The 24,916-nt window shown below is 41.5% G+C and overlaps 1 protein-coding gene across 7 annotated transcripts in view; it reads left to right on the plus strand.

Annotated features, from left to right (window-relative positions):
• cracdla (cracd like a) overlaps positions 1 to 24,916 on the plus strand; it is a 54,841-nt gene that overhangs the window by 14,897 nt on the left and 15,028 nt on the right. For 3 of the 7 annotated variants that reach the window (XM_069179253.1, XM_015363502.2, XM_015363499.2), the window contains exons 2-8: positions 2,556 to 2,651; positions 15,592 to 15,668; positions 17,649 to 17,808; positions 18,256 to 18,391; positions 21,090 to 21,236; positions 22,183 to 22,251; positions 24,515 to 24,736. In XM_069179253.1, coding sequence (XP_069035354.1) covers positions 15,620 to 15,668; positions 17,649 to 17,808; positions 18,256 to 18,391; positions 21,090 to 21,236; positions 22,183 to 22,251; positions 24,515 to 24,736 — 783 coding nt within the window. In that variant the 5' untranslated portion in view covers positions 2,556 to 2,651; positions 15,592 to 15,619. Of the gene's footprint in view, positions 1 to 2,555; positions 2,652 to 10,645; positions 11,090 to 15,591; positions 15,669 to 17,071; positions 17,376 to 17,648; positions 17,809 to 18,255; positions 18,392 to 21,089; positions 21,237 to 22,182; positions 22,252 to 24,514; positions 24,737 to 24,916 lie in introns of those variants that run through there. The other 4 variants (XM_015363497.2, XM_015363504.2, XM_015363503.2 and 1 more) reach the window with 4 other exon arrangements.

The raw sequence follows: 24,916 nt of genomic DNA on the forward strand, positions 1-24,916 counted from the left end.
GCTTTACCATAGTTTCTTCTTAGTTTCTTACACCATCTAGGATAGCCTGAGATTTTTTTTCTCTTTATAGGGCTCAGAGTTCTTTTCTAAAGGGAGCTTAAACACTGGAGTTAAGTTGACTCTCCTGAATACATTCTGGCTCTTAAGAAAAGTTATAAATGACAAGAGGCCATTTGGCCTATCTATTGCTTATGGGAGTTAGTAGTTCCTATCATTGACTATCATTGATCTGAGGATCTCATCAAAGCATTCCTTGAAAGAAGCCCGGCTTCAACAACATGGCTGGGTAGCTTGATCCACACCCACACAACCCTCTGTATAGAGAACTGCTTCTTGTTCTCATTTTTAAAGATAAGATCACTTTATTGGTCATATACAATTTCTTGCATTCAGAATTTGTCTTTTCGCATACCCCAGCTTGCTCTCCATGAGACACATAGACAGGGAGAGAAGCTTGGGGTCAGAGCACAGGGTCAGCCATTTATACAGCACCCCTGGAGCAGTTGGGGTTAAGGGCCTTGCTCAGGGGCCCAACAGAGTAGGATTCCTCTGCCACCCACAGGATTTGAACTGGCAACCTTCCAGCTACAGGCACAGATGCTTAGCCACAGTGCCACCGCTCCACGTATACTTTCATGTCATTTCCACGTGAGTATGCTGGTTCATTTTGTTGTAGTTTGTAAACTATGATCAACTCATTTAAAACCGTATACAAACCGTATACAATCTTTGGTCCCGGCAATCGTGCGGGTAGTCTTCTAAGCCCTGTCTGTTACTTACGAGGGAGAAACAGCAAAGTCTACAAGGCATTGTTGCTGGATTGATTACCATACCTGGTTCTGGAAGTATAATTTACTGTAAATTGGATGTCACTCTGTAGAACTTTTTAGAGTAGATTCTGTTGAATTGTTTCCATTGTTGCATTGTGTTCCTATTTAAATGGTCATGTAAGACTCCAGTGTATGTATTGCTACATTAATTGAACATATCCACAGTCCTGTCCTCATTCTGCTCCTACTTGTGTCAGCTTCATGACAGCCCACAGTGCTGTATGTTCATATATCCAGAGAGCTGGATACAATGGATACATTTCCTTTTCCTGAAGTGTTAATGAACTATCAAAACTTTCTGAGAAACTGAGAAACAAACAGTCATTTGAACAAAATATCTACATTGATTTCTAGCAGTATCTCCAAGACAGCACTGTGAACACAATTTTACTGTAAGAACTTGAGGTATTTTGAAACATATCACTCTGTATACCATTATTGCATGCTTCCTTTTATATTTGTGTACAGCAATAACAGAGATTTGCATGTCCACATTAGAGTTCCCACATAAGGTTAAAAGTCACATAAAGCTGTTTAAGTTTATTGGAGAAAAATGGATTTGATTTTGTTTAGTGATTGTTTTAATATTACTGCAGCCTAATGAGAAACAACCAGTATTCCTCACTTATAGATTTGTGCTGTAGTGCATTAGAATCATAGTATTTGACTCAATAGAATGTTTGTTTTGGTTATGAAGAGCATGTAGGTATTTAATTTAACAGTATTTGTAGTTTAGTATGTGATATATTTTAAATTGTTTTAGGTTTTATTTAATTTCACACTGGATTTGAATAAGGATATATTATTCAGTTGCACAAACTGAATATGCAAAGACAAATATTGTTTGATTTGCATTTTGTTCATATTTAATAACAAGTATTTTGCCTCAATACTGGTTGTAAAAAATGCAGAAATTGTGCAATATTTTGTCCCTGAAAACAAAGTTGATAAATAGCTTGTCGTGATATTTTAGGGGTAAGAATTCTTCAGTTTTTGCATCGGTGAACTAAGCTATTAGACAATGCTGTATTCAGGCATTCTGGCAATACTGTTAAGTCTTTAAAAGTTTGACAACAAATTGTAGATTATACACAAGAGAAGGCAACAAGTCTTATCAGTTATTATTAATGTCCAATGGTCTCATTTATAACCTCTCTAGAGATAACAAAATGTATGTTAAAATAGGGATATGGAATAAAATAAAGTATTTAAGAAGTGCTGTGATGACTTTTGAAACTTTATAAGTAAAAGCACTTTACCTTTTATCCAGTGAATCCTACTGTATCCTGCTGCACCAGAACTACAGTGACAGCTTTTGACGATATCCATATCTCCTGGTTCAGTTAAAAACATTGTTGAAAAGGAGCCCGAATGGGCGGCACAACTGGTTTTCTAGGGAAACACTAGACGTGGTGGAGAATTCAGGTCAGAAACTCCCGGTGTCCTAGCAACAAAGGGGCAGTGGTGTTTCTCCCTGTTCCCCCCCACGGTGAATCATGTAGCTGCAAATATTGGCCCATGTGGTTGGCTGCACCGGGCAGAGCGAATATCATTCACTTCCTCGCGGAGCTGCTTGTTGTCCAGCACTGGTGTCCCAATCCGTACAGAATTCATAAGCAGCTTATCCAGCCCAGCACAGCCCTGCCGCGAATCTGATGGAATCAAGTGGACGGCCGGTCAGATCGCTGTGCCCACTGAGTGACCGGGATCTCTCTCACGTTTCAGATGCAGACAGGGACTGAAGTGCCTGCTCTGTGACAGGGCATCCCTCTGTGGACAGGGAGAGGGCTGGGAAACTAACCACAGGGCGCCTGGAGACGGGTAAGAGAGCTCGCAGCTTGGGCCAAGGCGCTGAGGACTCAGTGGTCCAAGTTGCAACGGAACTTATTTTGCTGAGAAAGGAACAAGATAAACACTTACCTATAGCCTGAGATAGCTGAGTTTAATCCTGTCAATGCTCTCTTTTCTAATTAAATGCCTTGGGTTTGCTGTAGCATAAATGCAGCTGAGAGTTTTTTTTCTCATTTTTTTCTGACAGAGGTAACCTTTAGACTTTCTGGTTAATCTGCTCTAGGATTTGCCCAGTGGAAAATGATCCATTTACAGCATTATTAAGAATGAGGATTATTTTTTCTTTTTTTTTTGTGCTGTTGGTTTGGTTTAGGAATTTCGGTGCTCCAGTTCACTTTTGAAATCACGTCTCACTGGAAGTGACAGGAATTTGCACATTTACGGATCCACTTTCTGGTGCCAGGTGGAAAAGCTCTCTTTGCCCGTTTTGTGGTTTATTTTTACAAGACAGTTTTCAAAATGAAGATGAGTCTGTTTCAAACAAGTTTAAGGAACAGAAATGTGGTTCTACCACCAGCTAGACCCACAAGCATTATGGCTTAAAGGTTGTGTTCTATAACATATGCTTTGTAACAGGATGGTAGGTTCAGGCAAAATTGAGATTCTTATCTGAACCTACTGCCCTCTTACACCTTAAAATACTGTAAATTATGCGTTATTATCTTGAAGCTAAATGGAAATAGACAGGTCATTGGGGAAAGACAGAATCAGTTTATTTTTAAGGGGAACACATTACTCACTACCCCCATCACTACACATCTTTCTGGGACATTTGCTGAATTGTTTTGGGTCTAGTCCCTCACCGCCTGTGGGTTAGACTTGATAAAGCTGAGCAGCTTCAAAGAGTGGCCCAGGGTTAAGTTTCCACCGGTGATTCTCAGAACGTGTTCCTCAGAAGACGGGAGACGCCTCTTGCCCTCTGACAGCACCTACCCTATGGGAAGGGGGCAGACAGGCAGAGTTGATGGCTTGGTGATCCTGAGCTCTGAAACCGATTCTCGGGTTTCAGTCACAGATTTAAACCGCGCTGCTGTGGATCAAATACTTTTGTTCCCACTTGGAAACGCACTGAGTAAACATAGGATCAAATATAAATAATGAGCACAATGCACCTTCAGAGTAAAAATGTGTAATTGTAGCTCACATGCATGGCATAGTAAATGATTGCATGTCTGCTTTTGTGTTACATTGGTTCAATAGCAGGGATATGTAACACCTGGGAGACGTATAATCAACTACTGAGGTTATCCTAGTGTTTGTTTATGATGACTTTGAATTCTGAAATCATAATAATAATAATTGCTTGATTTTGTATAGCACCTCTATTCTTTGAAGGATACCAAAGAACTTTTACATATAGAAAGGAGCTTAGTTCAACCAGAACTGATGTGAAGACCCCATCTAGGCAGTCATTCTGCATCAGCAGCCAGGTTGAGAAGTTAGAATTAACTTCAAGAATTGAATTCAAGGAGAAATTAAGAGGGGGGGCAGATTGTGCAAGCCCAGAGGGCAATTTAGCCAGGATGCCCCTGCTCCTAGGTGTCACGCTTGTAAACCCCTCCTGTTAAGAACACTCCAGCCCTTCCTTGTTTTGTACTCATCTCCTGCACTTGCCTCTGGTTCCTGCCCCCTGTCCTATAAAAGCCAGACGTTCCTGCCTATCGGGGCTCAGCTTTGGAAGATGGACGCCCAGAAGCCCGCCTACCTTCGAGTCCAGGTGCGACGCAATGGCATAGGCTTCACAACGGCATCCTGACCTGGGTCTGGTACTGGAGCGTCTGGTCCCGTTACCCCCTTTTTATTCCCCTGACCCTTCGCCGGATCCCGCTCCTGCTTTTAACTCTGTTCGTCTTTGTCTTGGATGGACCACCCGGCTCTGGACATTTGCTTCGTCAAAGATTTCTCTGTGGACACCCTTTGGACTGTTTGCCTCGGACACCCCTCCCGAACACTAGCGCACCTAGAACACGCCCCCTGTTTTCCTTCCAGCCCCTTTGCATGCTTTTGTCCTCGCGTTTTCCTCACTCCTCTCCGGATTGTGCTGTCTGCATAGGGACCTTGAAGAAACGCTTTGTGACACCGGGATTAACACCCCTTTGGACAGTGAAATGTGATCTTTAATAACCAAGTAGTCAGGATCTCAGCTTTTCATGCCTCATTCAAAAGACAGCACCTCCTACAGTAGTGTGTTTGGTCACCACACTGAGGCATTGGATTAAAATGGATTAAAAAAAGTCTACATAGAAGACCATCCCCTACTGGTCAGCCAACACAATTTACAGCAGTAAGCTGGTTTTTCAAATCCTATCTTCCATCACAGCGTTGTCTGGACCAGCCTTGCCGAGCTTCTGAGATCAGACAAGATTGGGCTACAAGGTGGTAACTGCTTTCAAAGTAAAAAAAAAAAACACATTTAAATTAATAAAATTACAGCAAGGCTCACGCGCTAAAACTGGAAGTGTAACAAGTGCTGTACAAAACAATGGAAAGTGAAAAGTCACACAATGTCAGTTCTGTACGGACAGTGCAGATACAGGCAGTTATGACACAGTACTGGCATGTATTTCACATTTACTGTGAGTAGTTAGCAAATTACAGTACCAGATTCAAACTTAAAAGAATGTGTGCAATTTAAGTTGGCAGTAGCAAAAGGGTGCTGTTGAGAGCTGAAAGGTCACAGGTGCAGTGGGGTCAGGGACCGGGAAGGTCTGATTTCTGGGTTAGTTCACTCCTTCCCTGAGGGTGGAGGGGGTACAGGCAGTCTGGCTGAAGAGGGGGTGCAGGGTGAGGTAAGAGACTGCAGAGAAGAAGGAGCAGGGTAGTTCATTAGTAAAGGTAAAATAATGCAGGGACATTGATGCTGGAAGTGCATTTACGGAAGGAGCTGGCTGAGAGCTGAGAGATGACAGGTGGGGCCTGACCAGCCGCTGAAGTTTGGTCTGAGACTGAGCAGTTCTGGTTTCTGGGGTAGCTCCTGCCACCCCCGAGGAGAAGAGTGTCTGAAGAGGAGGAGGAGAGGGCGAGCAAGGGTGCAGGGAGACCGAGGAGAGGCAGGAGCAGAGGCGCTGACACAGCGGTAGGAGAGATGTAGGGTTTAGAAGCAGATGTGAGAGGGGAACTAGTGGAGAAATTGGATTCATGCGACAGTTTGAGAAAATCATTCAATTGTCAATCTATGCGCTGAGGCAGGGACAATATTTAAATGTTTCATAATTAATACATGTTTTCTCAATGATTAAATGCGTTAAAGTTTGATCTCTGTTGGACAGTTATGTCATAGTCTGTTCTTTACTTATTCCCCTGAGAACAGCAGTGTTCTCAATTGAAAGCATAGGTGATGTCAAGCTTACTTCAGCAGGGCAGTGAAAACTATGCTGATTTATAATTAATAATAATAATTGCTTACACTTAGCGCTTTTCTGGACACTCCACTCAAACCACTTTACAGGTAATGGGGACTCCCCTCCACCACCACCAATGTGCAGCCCCACCTGGATGATGAGATGGCAGCCATAGTGAGCCACTATGCTCACCACACACCAGCTATCAGTGGGGAGGAGAGCAGAGTAATGAAGCCAATTTATAGATGGGGATTATTAGGATAACACCACTGGTAAGGGCCAATGGGAAATTTGGCCAGGACGCTGGGATTACACCCCTACTCTTTTCGAGAGACACCCTGGGATTTTTAATGACCACAGAGAGTCAGGACCTCGGTTTTACGTCTCATCCGAAGGACAGTGCCCGTTTTACAGTATAGTGTCCCCGTCATTATACTGGGGCATTAGGACCACATGGATTGCAGGGTGAGCGCCCCCTGCTGGCCCCACTAACACCTCTTCCAGCAGCAACCTTAGTTTTCCCAGGAGGTCTCCCATCCAGGTACTGACCAGGCTCACACCTGCTTAGCTTTAGTGGGCTGCCAGTTGTGAGTTGCATGTAGCCATGTACAGTTACCTGTGTGGGACGTGATGAAGTTCTCAGAGTTCGTTGGCATTAACAGCTCATGTTTGACTTCAGCACCATGTAAGCAACGGTAGTTGGATGATTCATTGTTTTGCTGTACTTACAGGCAAATCCCTGTCAGATCGTCTCAGGTGAGAGGTCTCGTAATTACAGCAGCCTGATGAGCACAGATGTTCATTCTGCTTGAAAGAGCTCAGAGTAATAAACGAAGCCAGATAATAAAGTGCCATAGCTGTCACTGCGCCCTAGGTGTCTGAGGCTCACTAAGCAACCATGTTTGATGTCATAGCCAAAGTCAATATCACAGAGCAAAGTGCTTTGTAAGGAAGGTAAAGTAAGGTAAGGCCATTTGAAGCTCTGTGCCTCTCAGCCTGATGGTAGCACATACAAAGCCTAGTTTCCTGGACAGGTACCTGAGAAACATTAAAAAGCTTAATATTAAAATAAAAAAAGGCTTGCTTATGTTCCAATTACCCACAGCTTGGTTGATGGTAGCATTCAGTCTTTTCAAAACTAGTTTTTTTAAAGACACATTTGCACGCTTTTCAGGAGCAAAGAAAAAGAAATTGCAATATTTTCACATTTATGTGAAGAAAAGCCTGTGTCAGGCCTCCTAGGGTCACTGGGACCTTGAAGGTCACGGAGTGTTCTGGTCTTATTCAAACTGAGCTCCTAATTACCTGGTTTTCCTAAATCTTGGCAATCCTGCAGGATGCTGCTGCTCGTCAAGCACTGAGGGGCCTTTCTGTTCTACAATATACTGTTGTCTGAACAGTGACGAAAATGAGCTGTCTCCCCTGAACCTGACAGAGAATGTCTCCCGTTTTCAAACAAAAACATTTGAGCCATGACAAAACAAAAGTTCATTGAGACCTGGACCCTTTTTCAAAAAGCAAAAAATAAATAAATATCCTGATCATTTTGGCATTCCGCACGGCAGAGAAAACATTTAAAGCACTCAAAAGTATGCTATACCAGACAGGAGGAGAATTTATCTTTTGTTGAAAAATTGTTCAGACTCATACTACACCTAATTCTTAATATATTAGACTAATATTTAGCCAAGGCAATGTACATTTATGCCAATTTAATGCAACTTGCCAAAAAGGGTTCGACACAAGTGTCCCCAGATTTCCACTAAACTATTCCTCTCTGCTGCCTTTTACCTGTCTCTCACTGCAGAAGATGTGTAGCTATGACATTTCTACCTACTTTTCCATTTACTTTTGCTCTTATTTCATAACAAGTGCTAGAATCCTTGCCATTGAAACCCCTTTTGTCACCCTATCTGGCTCTCCTCGCCTGCAGTGGGAGCTCTGAAAAGCCGCCCTCCACTGAAGCAGTAATCATGGACTGATTTGGCAGGGTAGTCCAACTACATTTGCTCCGCAATGTCACACATACAGTATTGTGTGGTTTGTATTGCCTTGTTCCATATCGCCAACCATTGCGTTTCTCAGAGTTTCACTCAGCCTGGATGCATCAGAACAATAGCTTCTAAACTGGGCCTCTTGGGGTCCTCAGAGACAGGCCATCCCAAGAGGAGCCTAGATGAATTTCACTAAAAAGACTCATTCCTGTAACGAACAGTTCTTTCCGGACTCTATGCAGACGACGTGATCCAGGGTAGAGTTAGAAAACACGAGGGAAAAAGGCATGCAGGATACGGGGATGAAAACAGGGGGGTGTGTCCATGGTGTGCTGGTGGTCGGGGGAGGTGTGGCCAAGGCGAACAATCCAGAGAGGAATCAAAAGGGGGAATCCACGACGGAGCAAAAGTCCAAAGCCGGGTCGTCCATCCAAAACGAACAGGATATAAAAAGGAACCGGGTCGGAATCAGCACGGGAACGGGAACAGGAACAAATACAGGAACTAAAAACCTTAATGGGGACAGGCACTTCCAGGTCCTGGACTCACATGGTACGGAAACCAGCCCGGAACAGAGTGGGCGTCTGGCTTTTAAGATGGGCTGGAAGGTGGCTGGGACAGGGGGCAGGTGCACAAAATCAAGTCCAAAGTGAAAGAGCCGGAGCGCCCTTAAGGGGAGGGACTACAATTGTGACAATTCCATTAATACTCCAATGATTATTGTTTTTTCTGACTTTTCTCTGTTTCACAACAAGTATCTTCACCATTTTCAGTTTATAGTTCTTTGGCTTGACTTGAAAGGGCACACTCTGGCCTGAAGATGGCCCATGAATACATTGTTAAAATAACAAACACATCACCGACCACAGACTGTGGTTATAAGTAAGGCGTCATCTAAGGCCTTTCAGTCAAATTATTCAATCAGAATTTGCATATAGATACAGTCGCCACCTGTCCAGGTTTGGCTAATACTGTGCTCTTTTTTTAGGTGGAACAGTTTTTTTTAGGAAACTGTTATGCTTCACAGGAATTTAGAGTTCCATGTCTTGATCTGTGACAGTTCTGTGATCCTGAGTTGAGAATCCCTCAGTAAAATGGTTTATATGTGTGGTTTTGCCATCTTCCTGATTTGTGAGCTATTCTACTTCCCATGTGGCTCATTGGTTAGCACACATCCACTTTACTGGACAGCAGCAGCAGCCAATCAGCTGTGATGTCCCCTGGCACATTACATTGCAGAGTCCTGTACTAAGGCAGGGTAACATATTTGGCAGATTAGAGTGGATTGTGAGGATTGTTCAATTAGAGCTCCTACACAAAAGGAGCAAGGCTTGATGAAACAGATGAAATGCTTATTCTTCATACGAGAAACAAAAAGTTAATATAGCATAACATAAAATGGAAAAGTCAGTTTTCACAAGCCAAACATTTTTTTTGGAAAATGTTTGAAACAACAGGGTTAAATGTAAGTATTTACTATTTTACTAAGTACAGACAGTTTTACATTGGGCACATAGGCAGCTAATGCTTTTTTATGTAACGGCTTTGTAGTTTTATTCAAGCTGGAGGTGGCAACCCAACACAAGCCCCAGGATGTCCTGTACTTGTCCTTATCAGATGATCTCTCGCCCTTGATGGCAATCACTGGCCAGCATAAAAGCTGAGCAGCGCACAAATGATTTACTCGTGTTACAGTACCTGCCTCTTATACTTTATAAGAACCTGTAGCAAAGGTCACGTTGATTCGTTTTGTCTGTGTGGGTGTGTCACAAGTGTTGTTTTTTTTTAAATACACTCACCGGGAGCCTTGTACAACTGTGCATGTATTGAAAAAGCCTTGTGGGGAAAAGATCAGTCTGAGGAGTTTTTCCATGTAACTTTGTACACCCCTGCGTCCCGTCCTTAACTTGCTGAAGTCCTTTGTTGTACACAAAGCCACCTTGCTCTGCAATGGCTGAGTCTTTGGACCTCATTTCAGCCAAATCTTTTTTTAAAACGTCTCAGGTCCTTTTAGACAAATGTTCTTCCGTGGGGTTTCTTCCAAGCAACAGCTGGATGACATTAGTAATTCTTCAACTAACGTCTAATAAACAAGTTAGATAAGCCACATGGTCTCCTCTTGTTTGTAACCTGTATTATGTTCTTATGAACATTGCTGTAGAAAAAGACACGTGCCTAAGACTTGCCTTCTGCTTTCCAAGTGGATTTAACTAAAAAATGAAGGGGGTATTCAGGGATCTCATTCTATTAGATGTTTTAATAGGACTTGGCAAAGTACTTCAACTTTTACCCACCCTGTGTCACAAAAACTAGGCCTCAAGTGATTTGAACTTACTGTTAGTTTACACCCTCTAGGTTAATCAAAACTGTCCAACACACCTTAAATAATCTTTAAATCTGAGATTCTTACATTTACATTTCCTTTAAGGTACTTTTGTTACAGCAGATACTGCAACTCAGGAAGATATTTTATTCCTTTCGGAATTTTGAAGTCGTCAGTATCAGAAACTGCTAAACAGAGTTGACGTTCTATAATGTGCAGTTTGTTTGTGAGAACAGATATTCCTACAGGAGCTCTCGTTTTTGAAAACATGAGAAGACCCATTTTCAGACTGGCACTGGTGTCCTTAGGCATTTGTCAACGCTGCCTGGATGCATTATTGTAAGAATCACTGGCTGTGAAGAGGAATTCTTTGTGCAAACAGTGGACTCGATGAAACCACCGCAGAAAGCTTGCAATTCAGCTCACGTGATGCATGCGCTTATCGTCACAGGGGACAGGAACGCTGTGCTTACTAAACAGTCGCTGCTCAGTGAACTGTTCAACGGCACTGCTCAGTCGCTGACAGAAGAAGCCAGCTGCACGTATAGGTTCAGGGGGAGAGGAGGAGAGGGGTAAGGCCTGGCTGCTCTGTGATTCCCCTGCGCTTGTGCCAGAACCATTGCCCGGGCCCCAGCTGCCACAGAGCAGTGCTCACCTGGTCATTGGCGTGGCAGTCCAGAAGAACAGGGCAGACAGAATGACAGCAGTGCTGCAGCAGGAATTGTGGGATGGCGCTCCCAGCCTCTGCCGGTGAGAGTCATAGGGCAATATTATTAAATTAAAGATACTTCTAGGCAAATGTTATTATTGTTCTGTGCAATATAAATCTAATTTACACATATATGATATGCTTAGATATTAGGTGACTGGTGAGTCTTGGCAGATCCTGTTTTGAGCTGTGTCCTCCATGCCTAAATATTTTGGTTGCATCTATTAATTGTGGTCTGAGGTGGGTGGGCTTGGGGTTGTTATTCGACTGGAGGGCACACTTAGATCCCCAGTCTTCCCTGATGAGGCCAAACATTGAAATCAAAGACCCGATAGAGGTGAGAAATGAAGTGTTGAGCTGTCATTTCAGTAAATCTCTGAGTGAAAGAAAGTTGCTGGTCTGTTGTGAGGGAAAGTGGTCTTGTCATTTAGATGCAGCAGTGGTTAACCATTCTTTGTGACATGTAAGAGAAAAACAGAGCAGTGAGCTGTGAGTGAGATAGGCTTCGGTAGAACACCCCTCTAGTCGTATTGTTGTACATAACTTCAGACCCATGTGTGTAACACTGTTATCAATGATTGCATAAGGGATTTTGCTGTGCTGAGTTAAATCCTGGCTGTAAGACAGAATGGAATGTCCCTTAAGCCTGGGACTGAAAAGCTGAGAAGTGGCTTGAATTCCTCTTTAAGAGGTTCACCTCTTCCTGGGGGGTAAGTTTATTTTTTAAGGGCTTTGCAAAGGATAACCTAAATTAGTTTCAGTAATGGTCTTTATTCTCTGAGCTTTAAAATGATTTATTATGTCTTTTTTTATTTGCATTTGCCCCCTTAACTTTTTAAAATTTGTTCAGAAGTAAGGGATGGTTTATGAATCCATGAAGTAAGTTACACTCTGAAAATCTAAGGCAATTTCATTCTCTGCACTAGAGCCATTGGCAGAACAATTTTGTATGACTTTGTAGTTTTCCTCCAGTGCTTATTTGAGAATAAAAAATAAATTGCTCATCTGTAAGAAGGAGCAGGATTTTGATTCTCTTGGACATGATATTCCCCATGTGCCATTATTTTGTGCTTTTATCTAAAGGAACTGAAAAACAAGGATGTTTTTGAAATGTCTGTGTGCCTTTTGTCTGAGTCTGGGGCAGCAGAGATAATTAAGCAATCAAGTGACAATGGGATGGATCATTTTCAGGAAACAGGAGACAGAGCTGAAGGTTTGGCAGCACAATTTTCTTTTTTTGACTTAAATGACAAATAGTGGGAGTGTTCTCTGATGTACGGTATCTCTTTATACACCTATATAGATAGTTTTACAAACCCCAAATTGCTGTTTTTTATTATTTATCCAGTGAGAAGTGCCATTTTTGAATAAATGACTTGTCATTTTTGTGCAATGATAATAATGTTTGATTCTTTTTCAATTTGTTTGCATTCTGTTTGAAAGTCTGCAAGACTACCCCAGTCCTGGGGTAACTATTCTGGACAAAAATGCAGTTGCATTTTTCTTTCAATCAGCCAGTCACAACCACAACATTCTTACACTACCTTGGGTTTGTTTTGGAGAGCAATTTCTCCAACAGTTGTAGCATAGGCACGTCTTACCCTACAGAAATTTCATCTGTCCCTTGAGGTCTGCCAGTTCTCTTTGTGTCAGTTATAATTCAGTCAGGTCATGGGCTCAAAATCTTCTTTGTTTCACGTCCAGCAGTGAAATGTATCCTAACTTTTAAATGTTAGCCATTCATCGTCGGCATTTTCTCACAGCTATATCTCACACAGGGTGAACATCATCATGCAGTTCCTGTTTCACTGCCACAGTTTTGCCTGCTTTTAGTACAAGAGCTAGGTATCAGTCAGCTGTTTTTGCAAACACAGCTCTGTTGAGCACTTTCCATAGGCAGATTAAAGGATTTTATTGTTACCAATAGGGGGTTACGAAAATGGTGAAAAGCAGGAATTCACCGAGCGGTTTAGTCAATAGGTAAAATAAATGGTAATAACCTCCAACTTGTAAGTGATTTCTCTATAATATACCCAAGCAGCTGGTGTAACTAATAATTAAAGACACGTAAATTATTTATTCTCTGGCACAGCTTTGGTGAAAAAAGTTTATAATCCAAGCACACTTGGTTAAACAAATACTTATTACAGTGACGAGACACAAACTACACTACACACAACAAAAGCATACAACACACAAATTACTATATTCCCAGAATGTACCAACAAAGTGTTTCAGAGGCCTTGCATTCTGGTCACCCAGAAAACCCCCAGACTGCTACTAAGGATTAATTTAATGCCTACAGAGGCCAAATAGGAAATAAGCTGCCTTCTAAATAAATGCAGTGCAACCTGCAGTTAAATCTCTCTCTCTCTCTGCACCCCAGATGCCACAAAATAAATGGGAGCCCTATTCTAAAATGCACCCTAAACAGGAAAGACATTTTTAACCAAGGTATCTTTTACCCAGAAAACCCAAGTTCCTAAAAACACAGAATAGCACGCTCCCTCTAGCAAGGTTCAGATACTTAGCTCCAGTCAGGTTTGGTTTGGATGATCATGAAGTAGGGGCTCTTGCCTGGTGTTTCTGTACTGCTCATTGACAATCATTAATACATGACTTAATTACTTAGGTACACCAAGGTTGACCTTACAATTGTTTCTGCTCAAGGGATCCCCTACATCTCAGCAAACTCTCTGCTTTGAAGCAAGAAGTGTTTACTCTGCCAAGTGTCACGAACTTTATCTCAAATCTAAGAGATACTTCCCAGTCACCTAAAGCTGTAACAGTTATTTGAAAATTGTGTGGATTCGTTTTTTAAAAATGATACAGCTCTTCCTTGGCAAACACATAAATGGATCCTCACCTTTTTGTTTCAAAATTTAGGAGGCTTGAAGAAGTAATGTGCTTCGGTACACGTAAATCTATTTAACATGTACATTTTAAACCAGTGACCAAAGGCTTCCTGAACATACTGGAGAGCTTAATTCCTTTTGACTAAGTAAGCAACTTGGGAACTTATTTTATATTCAATTGCAACTTTTATGACACCTTTGTGTGCTCTGCAATTTTCTAATTTGCTCATCAAAGCAGAGAAGTGCCACACTTTATTGCTGTTTTTTCACCTGAATGTCAAGGGACACGGAGGTGACACCAGACTTTCTGGAGCAGTGTCCTCCAATGCCGAGTGTCTCTGTGGTGAAGTGCCTGAAAGAACGTTACTGTTAGTCTCCGAGCAAGGTGAAAGAGCAAGGTGAAAGATTGAGGGCTAGGCGAGGCGCTGTGTTCCTGGCTTCTGATGGTGGAAATGTATCGCTCATACATGTATGGACTCTGGCATCTGAGGCAGCGTCCGACATCATCAGCTGGGCAGTGACATCAACTTTAACACTCTCCTTTTATACACAAGACCTGTTACACTCGCACAAAACTTTTCTTAATGTAGCATGTGGTTGTGTTCTTCCCTGATTTCACTCTGTAAACCAATAAGGCCATTGATTTTAGATGCATAATTGCCCTTTAATGTACATACAATGCACATACAGCGAGTTACACATAATTTAAGCGGATATAGTTACATTTCATATGGTTCAGTACGCAACAAAGATACGTAACCATGTATCTGACAATAATAATTAATCTACCAGAAAAACCAAACTGCCACAGGCTCTGGAAGGGCCAAGGAATCTAACTAATTTACCGTGCCATTAACAGTAAGCCAGGTTCAGCTCGCACAAGTGTCTGTCCTATACCTTTAAAGAAATCCTAATTTAGGTACAAGAAAACACAGTGGCCTCTCCTCTGCTTGCTTAGTTCAATTAAATGATGATGATCTCAGACAGCATGAAAGTCAGAAACAAAAGCACCTCTGGAGGAATGATAATCTGTGGATTTATTGTGCTCAACTCTTACTTTGAGCTGTATTGAGATGAACAGACATTTCTACGCACACAGTGCTCTGAGGATTATTCACATCAAGGACCCTCACCTGCATTTGCATAGCTCTACTCCTGTTAAAATTCAGAAGGCTAGAAAAGTCTGGAAACAGTTTACACCTAGTGCAACTGCGTAATCACTAGCATGGTAAGAAAACTGTATTGAGACAATGCACCAGCAGTGTATATATTTCTTTTGACAGCAGTGTTAATCTTGCGTCTGTGGCTTCTCTCTGCGTGCTTCTAAAAATCTGCCCCATGGCTGAACACTTCACCACTAATTAAGCTGAACACCATGATTGTTATTCTTTCCTGGTGGGAATACGTGTCTGGTTCTAGTATCATCACCAGAAATGTCTTTATTTGAATTAATTGAAGCAGAGAAGAAGAAATATCAGCAGCTTTTAACCCGATGCTATTTGGAAAACACTTCTAAACTTTGTTGCCCTCACAGCCTCTCCATGGTTTCCCTTACTTTCTAAGAAACTGTGTTGGTCAAATAGTGGAGGTCGAATCAAGGTGTCGTTCTGTCTGTCAGTTTCATTCTGTGGTGCCATCATCCAGATGAAAACTCTGCCAAACAATTTCTCTCTGACTCTGTGTTCCAGTCATAATCACACTGTGGCCGCCAAGCTAATGGACTCAAAAACAGGGGAATCTGAAGGAAGCAGCGAAGATGTTTCAGGTAGGGGGCTCCCCAGTTTGAGAATTTACTTTATTTAGTATATTTTTTATTTATATCAATTTCAAATAAACTATACCCATCTACACGAACAGGGTTTTACAGGCTGATCTTAATAAAAATAAGTAAATGTTTATCTAAAAGGTTATATTAAATATGGGGCAGCTTGGTGGCACAGTGTTGCAGCCTGTCAACGCTGGGCCCTGTGTTCAGGTCCTGTGTGGCGTTTTCTATGTTCTCAGGGGTTTTCTTCAGGTGTTCTGGTTTCCTCCCACAGTCCCAAAACTTCCTGGTAGGTTACTTGGTTTCTGGGAAAAATTAGCCCCGGTATGAGTGTACTGTATCTGTGTCTGTGTGTGTCCTGTGATAGATAGACTGACGTCCCATCCTTGCTTGCTGGGATGAACTATGGCTCCCCTGCAACCCTGAATTGGAAGGATTCTATTAATTATTAGTGGCTGACCCTGTGCTCTGACCCCAAGCTTCTCTCCCTGTCGGTGTGTCTCATGGAGAGCAAGCTGGGGTGTGCGAAAAGACAAATTCCTAAGACAAGAAATTGTATATGGCCAATAAAGTGATCTTATCTTATTATATTTTAACTTTATTTGAGATATCCTTATTAGAAGTAATCTATATCTAAAGGGAATGTGTGTTATTTAAAGAAATAGAAACAGCCTGTTATACCCTTTTTAAATTTGAATAGGTATGAGCAGGGATCCTAAACTGTACACTTAAGTTTATATCCTAGAGGGTCTTGTGCAAAGGAGCAACATACCTTAAAAAACAACATATCTTATGGACATGGAAGGACAAAATACCACATTAAATAATGCTAGGAACTAATCTAATATATATATAATCTTAACTATATTAATAATAGATGAGCAAATCTCCAGGGCCAGATAATACTCTACCAGTTGTACTTAAGAAAGCAAGAGATGTTAATCTACTCAAGACAGGGGTGATACCCACTGACTGGACAGTTGCTAATGTACAGTAGTACCCATTTTACTAGGTTTCTATTTGAAATTCCATTTCAGAATGTTTGAACATTTGTTTTTCACATGGAGTTTGTGTAACATAGGTAAAATAAATGAGGATTTAATGTGCATTGATTTCAAGCTATTAACCTACAAAATGCGTTAGTTTGGTAGATACTGTATATAGAAGGAAACAAATTGCTAATCATCAAAAAATGTAGATGCTTATGTTCACAACATTGGCATTCTATTGACTTGGGGAAGTAATAAAAAGGCAAACAAAATGTTAGGATATAATATATAGTTAAACTAACAGATGTTAAAAGAAGGGATGTTATGTTACAGCTATACAAAAGATGAGCAAGACCTCATTTAGAATATTGTGTGGTTGTGGCCATGACGTAAAGGACAGCTACTGTATTGCAGCTCTGGAATAAGATCAGAGAAGAGCAAGCAGAAACATTCCAGGGCTCAAGGAATACCCAACACAAAAGAACTGAAAACACAAAAGAACAGAATGTTTTTAATCTGAAATCCAGAAGACTATATGGGGGCTTGGTTTAAGTATTCCAAGTCCTCAAAGGCATTGACAGTTCAACCCAGTGGACTCCTTGAGGCTCAACAGTGAAACATGAAGCAGAGGAGAAGGAACTAAGCAGTTCATATGAATTACACCAGGCCATTGGACTGTCATGGATTATACTTTACACACATACAAACACACAGACAGGTGGGTTTATACTGCTGGTACTGGATGTAGAGATTTGGGATACAGTATTAAAAGGATAAGGGACAAAACTGTGGGCTTTGATAGATTATAGAACTGCCAGTGTTCATCTCCACAAAATGCAAATAAGTAATCAAATCCCTGTGTTTTAATATTATTTATATAATTTTAAGGTAATTATAATGTCTTATGTTGGTAAAATACAGTACATGTTAGCAAACTGTCTTTGCATCAGGGATAAAGTGCGGGAAGGAATGGTGAAGCTTTTGTTTTCAGGGAAGAAGAAGTCAAAGTTCAAGACGTTTAAGATGCGGTTGTTTGGAAAGAGGAAGAGGAAGGAGGATGGGAAGAGCGGGCTGAAGCTGAGCCAGTCCAGCAGTGACATCACCGCTCCCGAATCCATGAGAGCCGTTTATGACTCAGAAGAGGAGTCTGGGTAACTCTACTCTCAATTCAAGTTCTGGTTGTGTTCGGGGTCAATACTTTCTTTTCAGTCACCTTTTATCTGTGATGACAGTTTTTGATTGTGTGCTGCTTGGCAGTTTGGTTAAATTAAAGATGATTAACTCTCAAGTCCACTACCCTGAAAGATATATTCAGGACTGTAGGACAAGAAGTAAATTCTCTTTTTGTCCCTCATAGAATACATTTAAGAGTCGTGCAGGGGTCGTTTCATATATGTTCATCACTTCCCCTTAATCCTGAATTTCATCTTACTAAACCCATCGCTCAGCCTTTTTTTTGCCTGCAATTCAGGTTTGATTGCATATTTAAAGAACTGAAGAAACAAAGTCTGTTCTAATACATGCAGTATTTGGTGTGAAGGCCTTTCCTGCAATAAAATGGTGCAGAAATGGCATGGCTCCTATTTCATGTCTCGCAGGTATTCCCTGGGTCTTCTAGCATCGCGAGCTTTGTCCCATGACAGCATCTTCATCCCTGAGGCCTCGCAGGTCCCGCCAGCCCCCAGCCGGGTTTCGTCGCAAGAGAATGTGCATGGGAGGATCAAGGCATTGCAGGTGCGCCCCATCCGTCCCTGTCTAAGAGCTGGGAGACTGAGGGGTGACAGTTGTGTTAAGGTGCATGTCACCCACCTGAGATATGGTGACATGCAGGTTTTTAAATCTGGGAGAGATACAGTAATAATAATAATACTAATAATAATACTAATAATACTACTACTACTACTACTAATAATAATAATAATAATTCCCTACACTTATATAGCACTTTTCTGGACACTCCATTCAAAGCGCTTTACAGGTAATGGGGACTCCCCTCCACCACCACAAATGTGCAGCACCACCTGGATGATGTGACAGCAGCCATAGTGCGCCAGAACGCTCGCCACACACCAGCTATCAGTGGGGAGGAGAATAGTGTGATGAAGCCATAGATGGGGTATATTAGGAGGCCATGATTGGTAAGAGCCAAATGGGAAATTTGGCCAGGACAACTGGGTAACACCCCTATTCTCTAGGATTTTTAATGACCTCAGAGAGTCAGGACCTTGGTTTTACATCTCATCTGAAGGACGGTGCCTTTTTACAGTACAGTGTCCCCGTCACTATACTGGGGCATTAGAACCTGTACAGACTGCAGGGTGAGCGCCCCAGGCTGGCCACATTAACATCCTTCATATAGTATTGAGGAAGAATAAGCACATCCCATAAGACAAATACCTTGCAGTTCTCACAGATAAGAAGTGTTCTATTCATTATGGCCCCGAACACAAATGCTATTTGTAGGACAATAGGAAAAGTCTAAATTTCTTAAATATAGTTTCATATCTGAGTTAATTAATGAGATTAGACAATAAGTTGCACACTGAGAGGGACATTTTCGTTTTTTAGAAATTATAAATGTTAAGGCTCTGTGTACTGTAGGTCTGGGTTAAAGCACCTTTGGATTGCTGCATTAAGTGACCCAAGTGTTTTCCCCAATTGTCCCAAAATGCCAACAATAATTCTGGAGTGATGCCATCCAGTTCAGAGTTCAGACTTTTCTGTACCCTACTAGTGCTGCATCAAGCTCACCCATCAAGGTGGGTTTACTTAAGACTGCTGCCTCAGCCTCTGACGGTGTAAAAAGATGTAGATTAAAAAAAAGTAGAAGATTTCTTATCCAGGGTAGAATTAGAAAAAAAACATCTCTTTGTGATTGCAAATGAATTCCCTCAAAGGTGAAAAGAATGCATTAGTTAAATTGCATTTTTCCAACAGCATCAGCACACTAAACATTTTGTTGTCTCTCCTTAACTCCCCAATTAAATTCACTTTATCTCACTCAATTTAATAATTAATTTCTAAACTAAATACCCTATTTCTGGCTGTATAGCTCTTAATAGGAGACACATTGATGACAGATCTCACAGCAATTCAGTGTTTTGCATTTCTTTTTTCAAGAGTTGAGAGCATTTAAAGAAGACCTCCAATAGAAAACCTAAATAAATCAGCCTATGATTAAGGGTCCAAAAGGAACAAAAACAAGTGGACCAGGACTGAGAAATGCTTCTGTACTGTTTTGGATACTTGTGCCAATAACTCTTTGCCTTCTTGTGATCAATAACAAAGGAAATTATTTGTAATTATCATTCACTTTTCATTGGTGTAAGATTCAGATTGTGCTGTCTGGCTATTACAGTTTTGTTGCATTTGAATGCAGAAAATGACTACATGTCAATACTTTGTTGATGACATAGTGAGTCAGTTCTTGCCTTCTGGTATTTATCACCAAACACTCAAACATTTATATTTGTCTAAAATGTTTAAGATGTTATTTGTCATTCTAGGCAGTGAAATCCCAACCTCTTCAGCTGTGTGTTTAATTGGTGATCTGATGACACATCCTTTTAATATTCTCTGTTCTTGCTGCTTTTGCAATAGATAGACAGCAGAACAGACATGTTGAAAGATACACAATGCATCGTAGATAGGAAGAATGAATGTAACAGTATCCGGAATACTTTTTTGACCTCTTAATTTATCCAAAATTAAGACAGTAACAGTTTCTCAAATTTCAGAGAAGTTCTTATCCAGTCCTCTTTAACTGTGTCAGATCTGTGTGTGAATTTGCATGCTTAATATGGATATATTGGTATCACTTTATGGAATCTCTGTTTGTATAGTGACTCAGATACAGTTTGTGCTGCATGTTATGATTGTTATTTTCATATGTTTGTGTTTATAGCTACCGAATCCATGTGTAAAAAAACTAGTATTGTTGTATTGTTTAGAGCTGTGCTACCTACCTTAAAGGAGCCATAGAACAACTGATCTGGGCTCTGGCTGTTGTTTTAAAGGCAACTGGCTATTTAAAGGCCAAGAAGCAATGAAATGCTTTGGAATATTTTGGAGTAGAATGCCTTGAAGGATGAGAAAGCAGATGTCTTTTGTGCATGAGTAACCCAAGAGAGTCCCCAGAAATGTTCCGGTGATGTTGCTCTGCTTCCATGGACAAGCCAGAAGGCCAAGACTGAATAATTAGAAATGCATACCAAACCCAAATATCATCCCATGAAATCCTGTGAATCGCAACTTTGGTGTTTATTATCCATTTCTCTCTGTGATGGTCACAGGGTAACTACTATTGCAGTCATCTTTTCTCGTCTCACAGCGTGTAAGTAGGACCTCAGTAATGTCTCACTGAGGACGCCTTGATGAGACGCCGAATTTGCTTCACCAAACGCTGCCCTAATTGCCTCTTCTTTCACCGCAGCTCAAACTGCAGCAGAACATCCGCCTGGGCCCCCCGCCGCTCGTGACCCCCAGCCGGAGGGCCGAAGACACGGGCGCCAGCTCTGAGGACGACGGGCTGCCCCGGAGCCCCCCCGAGATCTCCTCCGTGCACGAAGGCCTGGCCCGGGTAACTACCCAAAACCCCACCCCTCACTCTGTGGCCACTCCTTTAGACCCTCCGTTTTAGAGCAGGGGTACATTGTCCATCACTAATCCACACTTTGTGACGAGGCTGATTTTAATCATGATAACTCAATACTCCATACTGATGCTTCTGTCCAGAGCATTCCACTTGCAGCTGGATATTTCACTCCAGTCTTTCAGGTGAAGTACCTTGTTCATTTGGGATTTGAACCAATAACCTTCTAGTTCCAGTCCAGCAGCCTGACCGCTGATCCCCTGCTGTCACCAGTGGCACTAGGTTGTACGATTTTACCATGTAGGACAGGTATTTTCATCCAAAAGCATTCAAATCTGATAAACAACTTGGACCAATGGGTGCTTGTGAAAACAGTCTTTCATGGTCACCATGCATATGTCTTTGGGTGCAACTCTTAAGTTTGTATGTTGTGTCTCCTTATTCCCGTTGCTCGCTGAGGATGTTCAGTGCTGCAGAGCTCTGTGTTGGCAGTACTGTTTGAAGACTTCACAATGACCATCAGTAACCAAGCAGCTGATTCTGAAAACCAGACTGTGTTGCCGATAATTGACTCTAAACAAATTCTAACCATGTTTTCTAATAATGGTATTATCAACATAGAATATTGTTTGAAATGATACTTTATAGTAATACTGTTTGTATAATATATCATTGCAAAAGAAAAGACATGGTACATGTCTTTAGATATTTTCTAAATGATGATCACATTATTAAAAATAGAAAGTACAGAATGTAAACCAGAATTGTTTCCCTGGTCCTCAGTGTACCATAGCAGATGGTGTGTGTCTCTGTCTGAGTGTGTCATTTTCTGTGTGTCTTTTTCTGTGTCTGTGGGAGTGTGTGCGGATGCTGGTAACCCTTTTCTTTTCATTTGCCATTTGTGACTGAACCTCTTCCTAATTCCATCCCGCAGTTCACTGACACTTACAGGCACCTTAGCTCTTTGAGTTTAGCGGGAACAGGCAGTGAAGAGGAAGAGCAGGTAATTCTCAACAACATTAATTCTACTGTACTTGCAAAAAATAAGACAAAGTGCATCAAACAGTGGTTAGATGTAAAACTGTCAATCCTTTATGCTTTCTTGACAGATTTTCCAGATTTTGACAGATTGTTGTTTTTTTTCCTGGGAGGCTTCAAACTGTGCTTTTAGAGCAAATTAATACTTCAACCCCCATTAGAACAGAATCACCAGAGAGAAACAGTGTCATCTGTGACATCTGGGTATTGTCCATGTATGCAGAAATGTTTTTCATGCATCCGAATAAATGGATGATGAAAATGCATGCCAAAGTAATGCCTGGTTTACTTAATTTGCTGCCTAGGGTATTAATACAGGGAAATAAAACATGGCTTTCCCAACATCCCCTGCTCTTTCCTATGTCTCTTTGCACTCTCTCTTGGGGAAGGAGAAGGAGCCCTGAAGACTGATATTGAAAATATTTAAGGAGATTCCCTCTTGTTCTAGTGAAATATTATAGTTTTGCTGTTTTCACTGTCACATTTATATGTGAAGCCCAAACTTAGTCCTTGTTTACTTGTTATCCAATTATTTTACCCCCTGGTTCTAATTATCCCCATAATTAGGTTAATTAAACTTGGAGTTATACATCACTGTATACATCCAAAAATGATTGAATTGGTAAATATTAACCTTTTTGGTTATTTAAGAAAATACTGTTTTCTATGGAACAAGAGTATCGTTTTGAGTAATTATTTTGGCAGTTCACACACCTTTTCACAGCACTGTATTTCACATAATGCACTTAAACACTTTATTTTTAATGTCTTCATGAGTTTCACAGTCTGCAGTCCCATATTACGGGTACTTTCACAGTGGCTTCTGTAATTATTACCTCATCGTCTGTAGAGACCAATTTCATTCTCCAGGTGTTAATTATGAGATGTGCAAATACATTTGCCCTTTACAAAAATAAATCATTAACAAGATATTTTCACTCCAGGGATAAAAACAATTAATACAGGCAATTCATTGTTTCCAACAATTAGGAATTCTTACCCCCAAAAAGCTAATTGAAGAAAAAAACATCTCTTTCCCAAGGTATACATATGTCCTATTTCAACAACATCTGGGTGAAGTCAGGTTTAACAGAGACATTGAATTTCCATCCCATCCTCCTTCACTGAGACTGATGTGTTTGTCAGCAATGGGTGAAAACCGTAACGGGCAGGAGACAGACTCAGCTCACTCCTGCTGAGTGTGCATGGTTGATTAATCCATGATAGAACAAACTGCTGTGAAGATCCTTTAGACCTGTGGAAAACCAAACTAGTTAATGTTTTTTAAGCATGACTATTTAACATTTTAAGCTTCTAGACCTCCATTTTACTCCCCTCCAAAGCTACTCCAGACTCCCGTACTAATCTTCCAGTCCTCCCATATGAAATACACTTGCTTTCAGTTTCCATAAGTTTCCTTATTTTGCCAGGTCTGTTTCCCTGACAAAGATCCAAGTGTCTTGAGCCCATGGTGATCCCTGAAGGGTGTTCACTGTGCTCCCAGGCCCTGTTACTTGAACAGCCTGGGTGGAATGCACTTTGTTATCTATGCAGACCATGACCTTTAGAACATCTTTCTCATGAAGGGGAATATCATACACCTGGAAACAGGGGACATACCTAGCGTAGACATACTGTATTGTTCATGTAACATCTCTTTGAGTGATATTTTAATGCACCGCACCAATGAGCCCAGATATCAGTATTCACAAGTAGGTGTTAAGAATGGTAAAAGGACTCAAACAATGGATTCATTTGAGTCGTTTTACCATTCTTTGGCAAGAAGAATCCTGTATCTGTCTGTTCAAAGCTCAAGGACTTCAAAACAGGATATGCATACGTTTCTAAGAGTTTATTATACATAAACATTCCTTGTGTTTATATAGTGTCTGTCTTAAGATCCCAATGTGATGCACGGCAGTTGTATGTGTCAGGATATGCGAGGTGATTTTTTGCATCACTGTCATATTTAACCCCAAGTTAAAAAGTCCTACTCTTAAGGGAAAGTAAACAATTGCCAAGAGTAATTTGATTTGAATAAATCTATAGTATTTAGATTGTAAAGGAAAGTAAATGGCAATAATGCATGCTGATAACATTCTTTTTTTGCAGCAAAATCAAAATGGCCCAGTACCTCGTGGCCGATGTTGTTGCTTTTGGATGTCTGTGTTCGGGTGCTGTGGGGTCTGATTCTCAGGTGGCCTTGGCTGTGTGCTGTTCCCCCACAGAGCTCCTCACAGCCTTCGTCCCGACCCCTCTCTCCGGTGTCTAAGCCCTCGTCCAGGCCCACCAGCCCCCAGTCTCCTGACGCGCCCGTCTCCTCCCCCAGCACGGACTTCGCCTCTCCTCCTCAGTCTACCGCCTGCCTGGACAGCTCCGCCGCCAGGCACAGGCTCTCCGTCAAGCCCAGGAAGCAGAGAGCCAGTGCCCGAGGGAGGCGACCCGCCGCGGTATGATCACACCCTTTACCTCAGCGGTGACCAGCTCAACGCATCCAGAAACCGAGAGTACAAAGACTCTGAAGCTGTGGTAGCCTTTAGACCCCTCTGTCATTCGTTTGAGCAGCCTGAGTCACAGCTGTGTGACACCCACAATTCTGCACATCAGCTTAAAATCTAAGACAGGCTTGA

Source organism: Lepisosteus oculatus, chromosome 15 (genome assembly GCF_040954835.1).
Source record: "Lepisosteus oculatus isolate fLepOcu1 chromosome 15, fLepOcu1.hap2, whole genome shotgun sequence".
Lineage (NCBI taxonomy): Eukaryota > Metazoa > Chordata > Actinopteri > Semionotiformes > Lepisosteidae > Lepisosteus > Lepisosteus oculatus.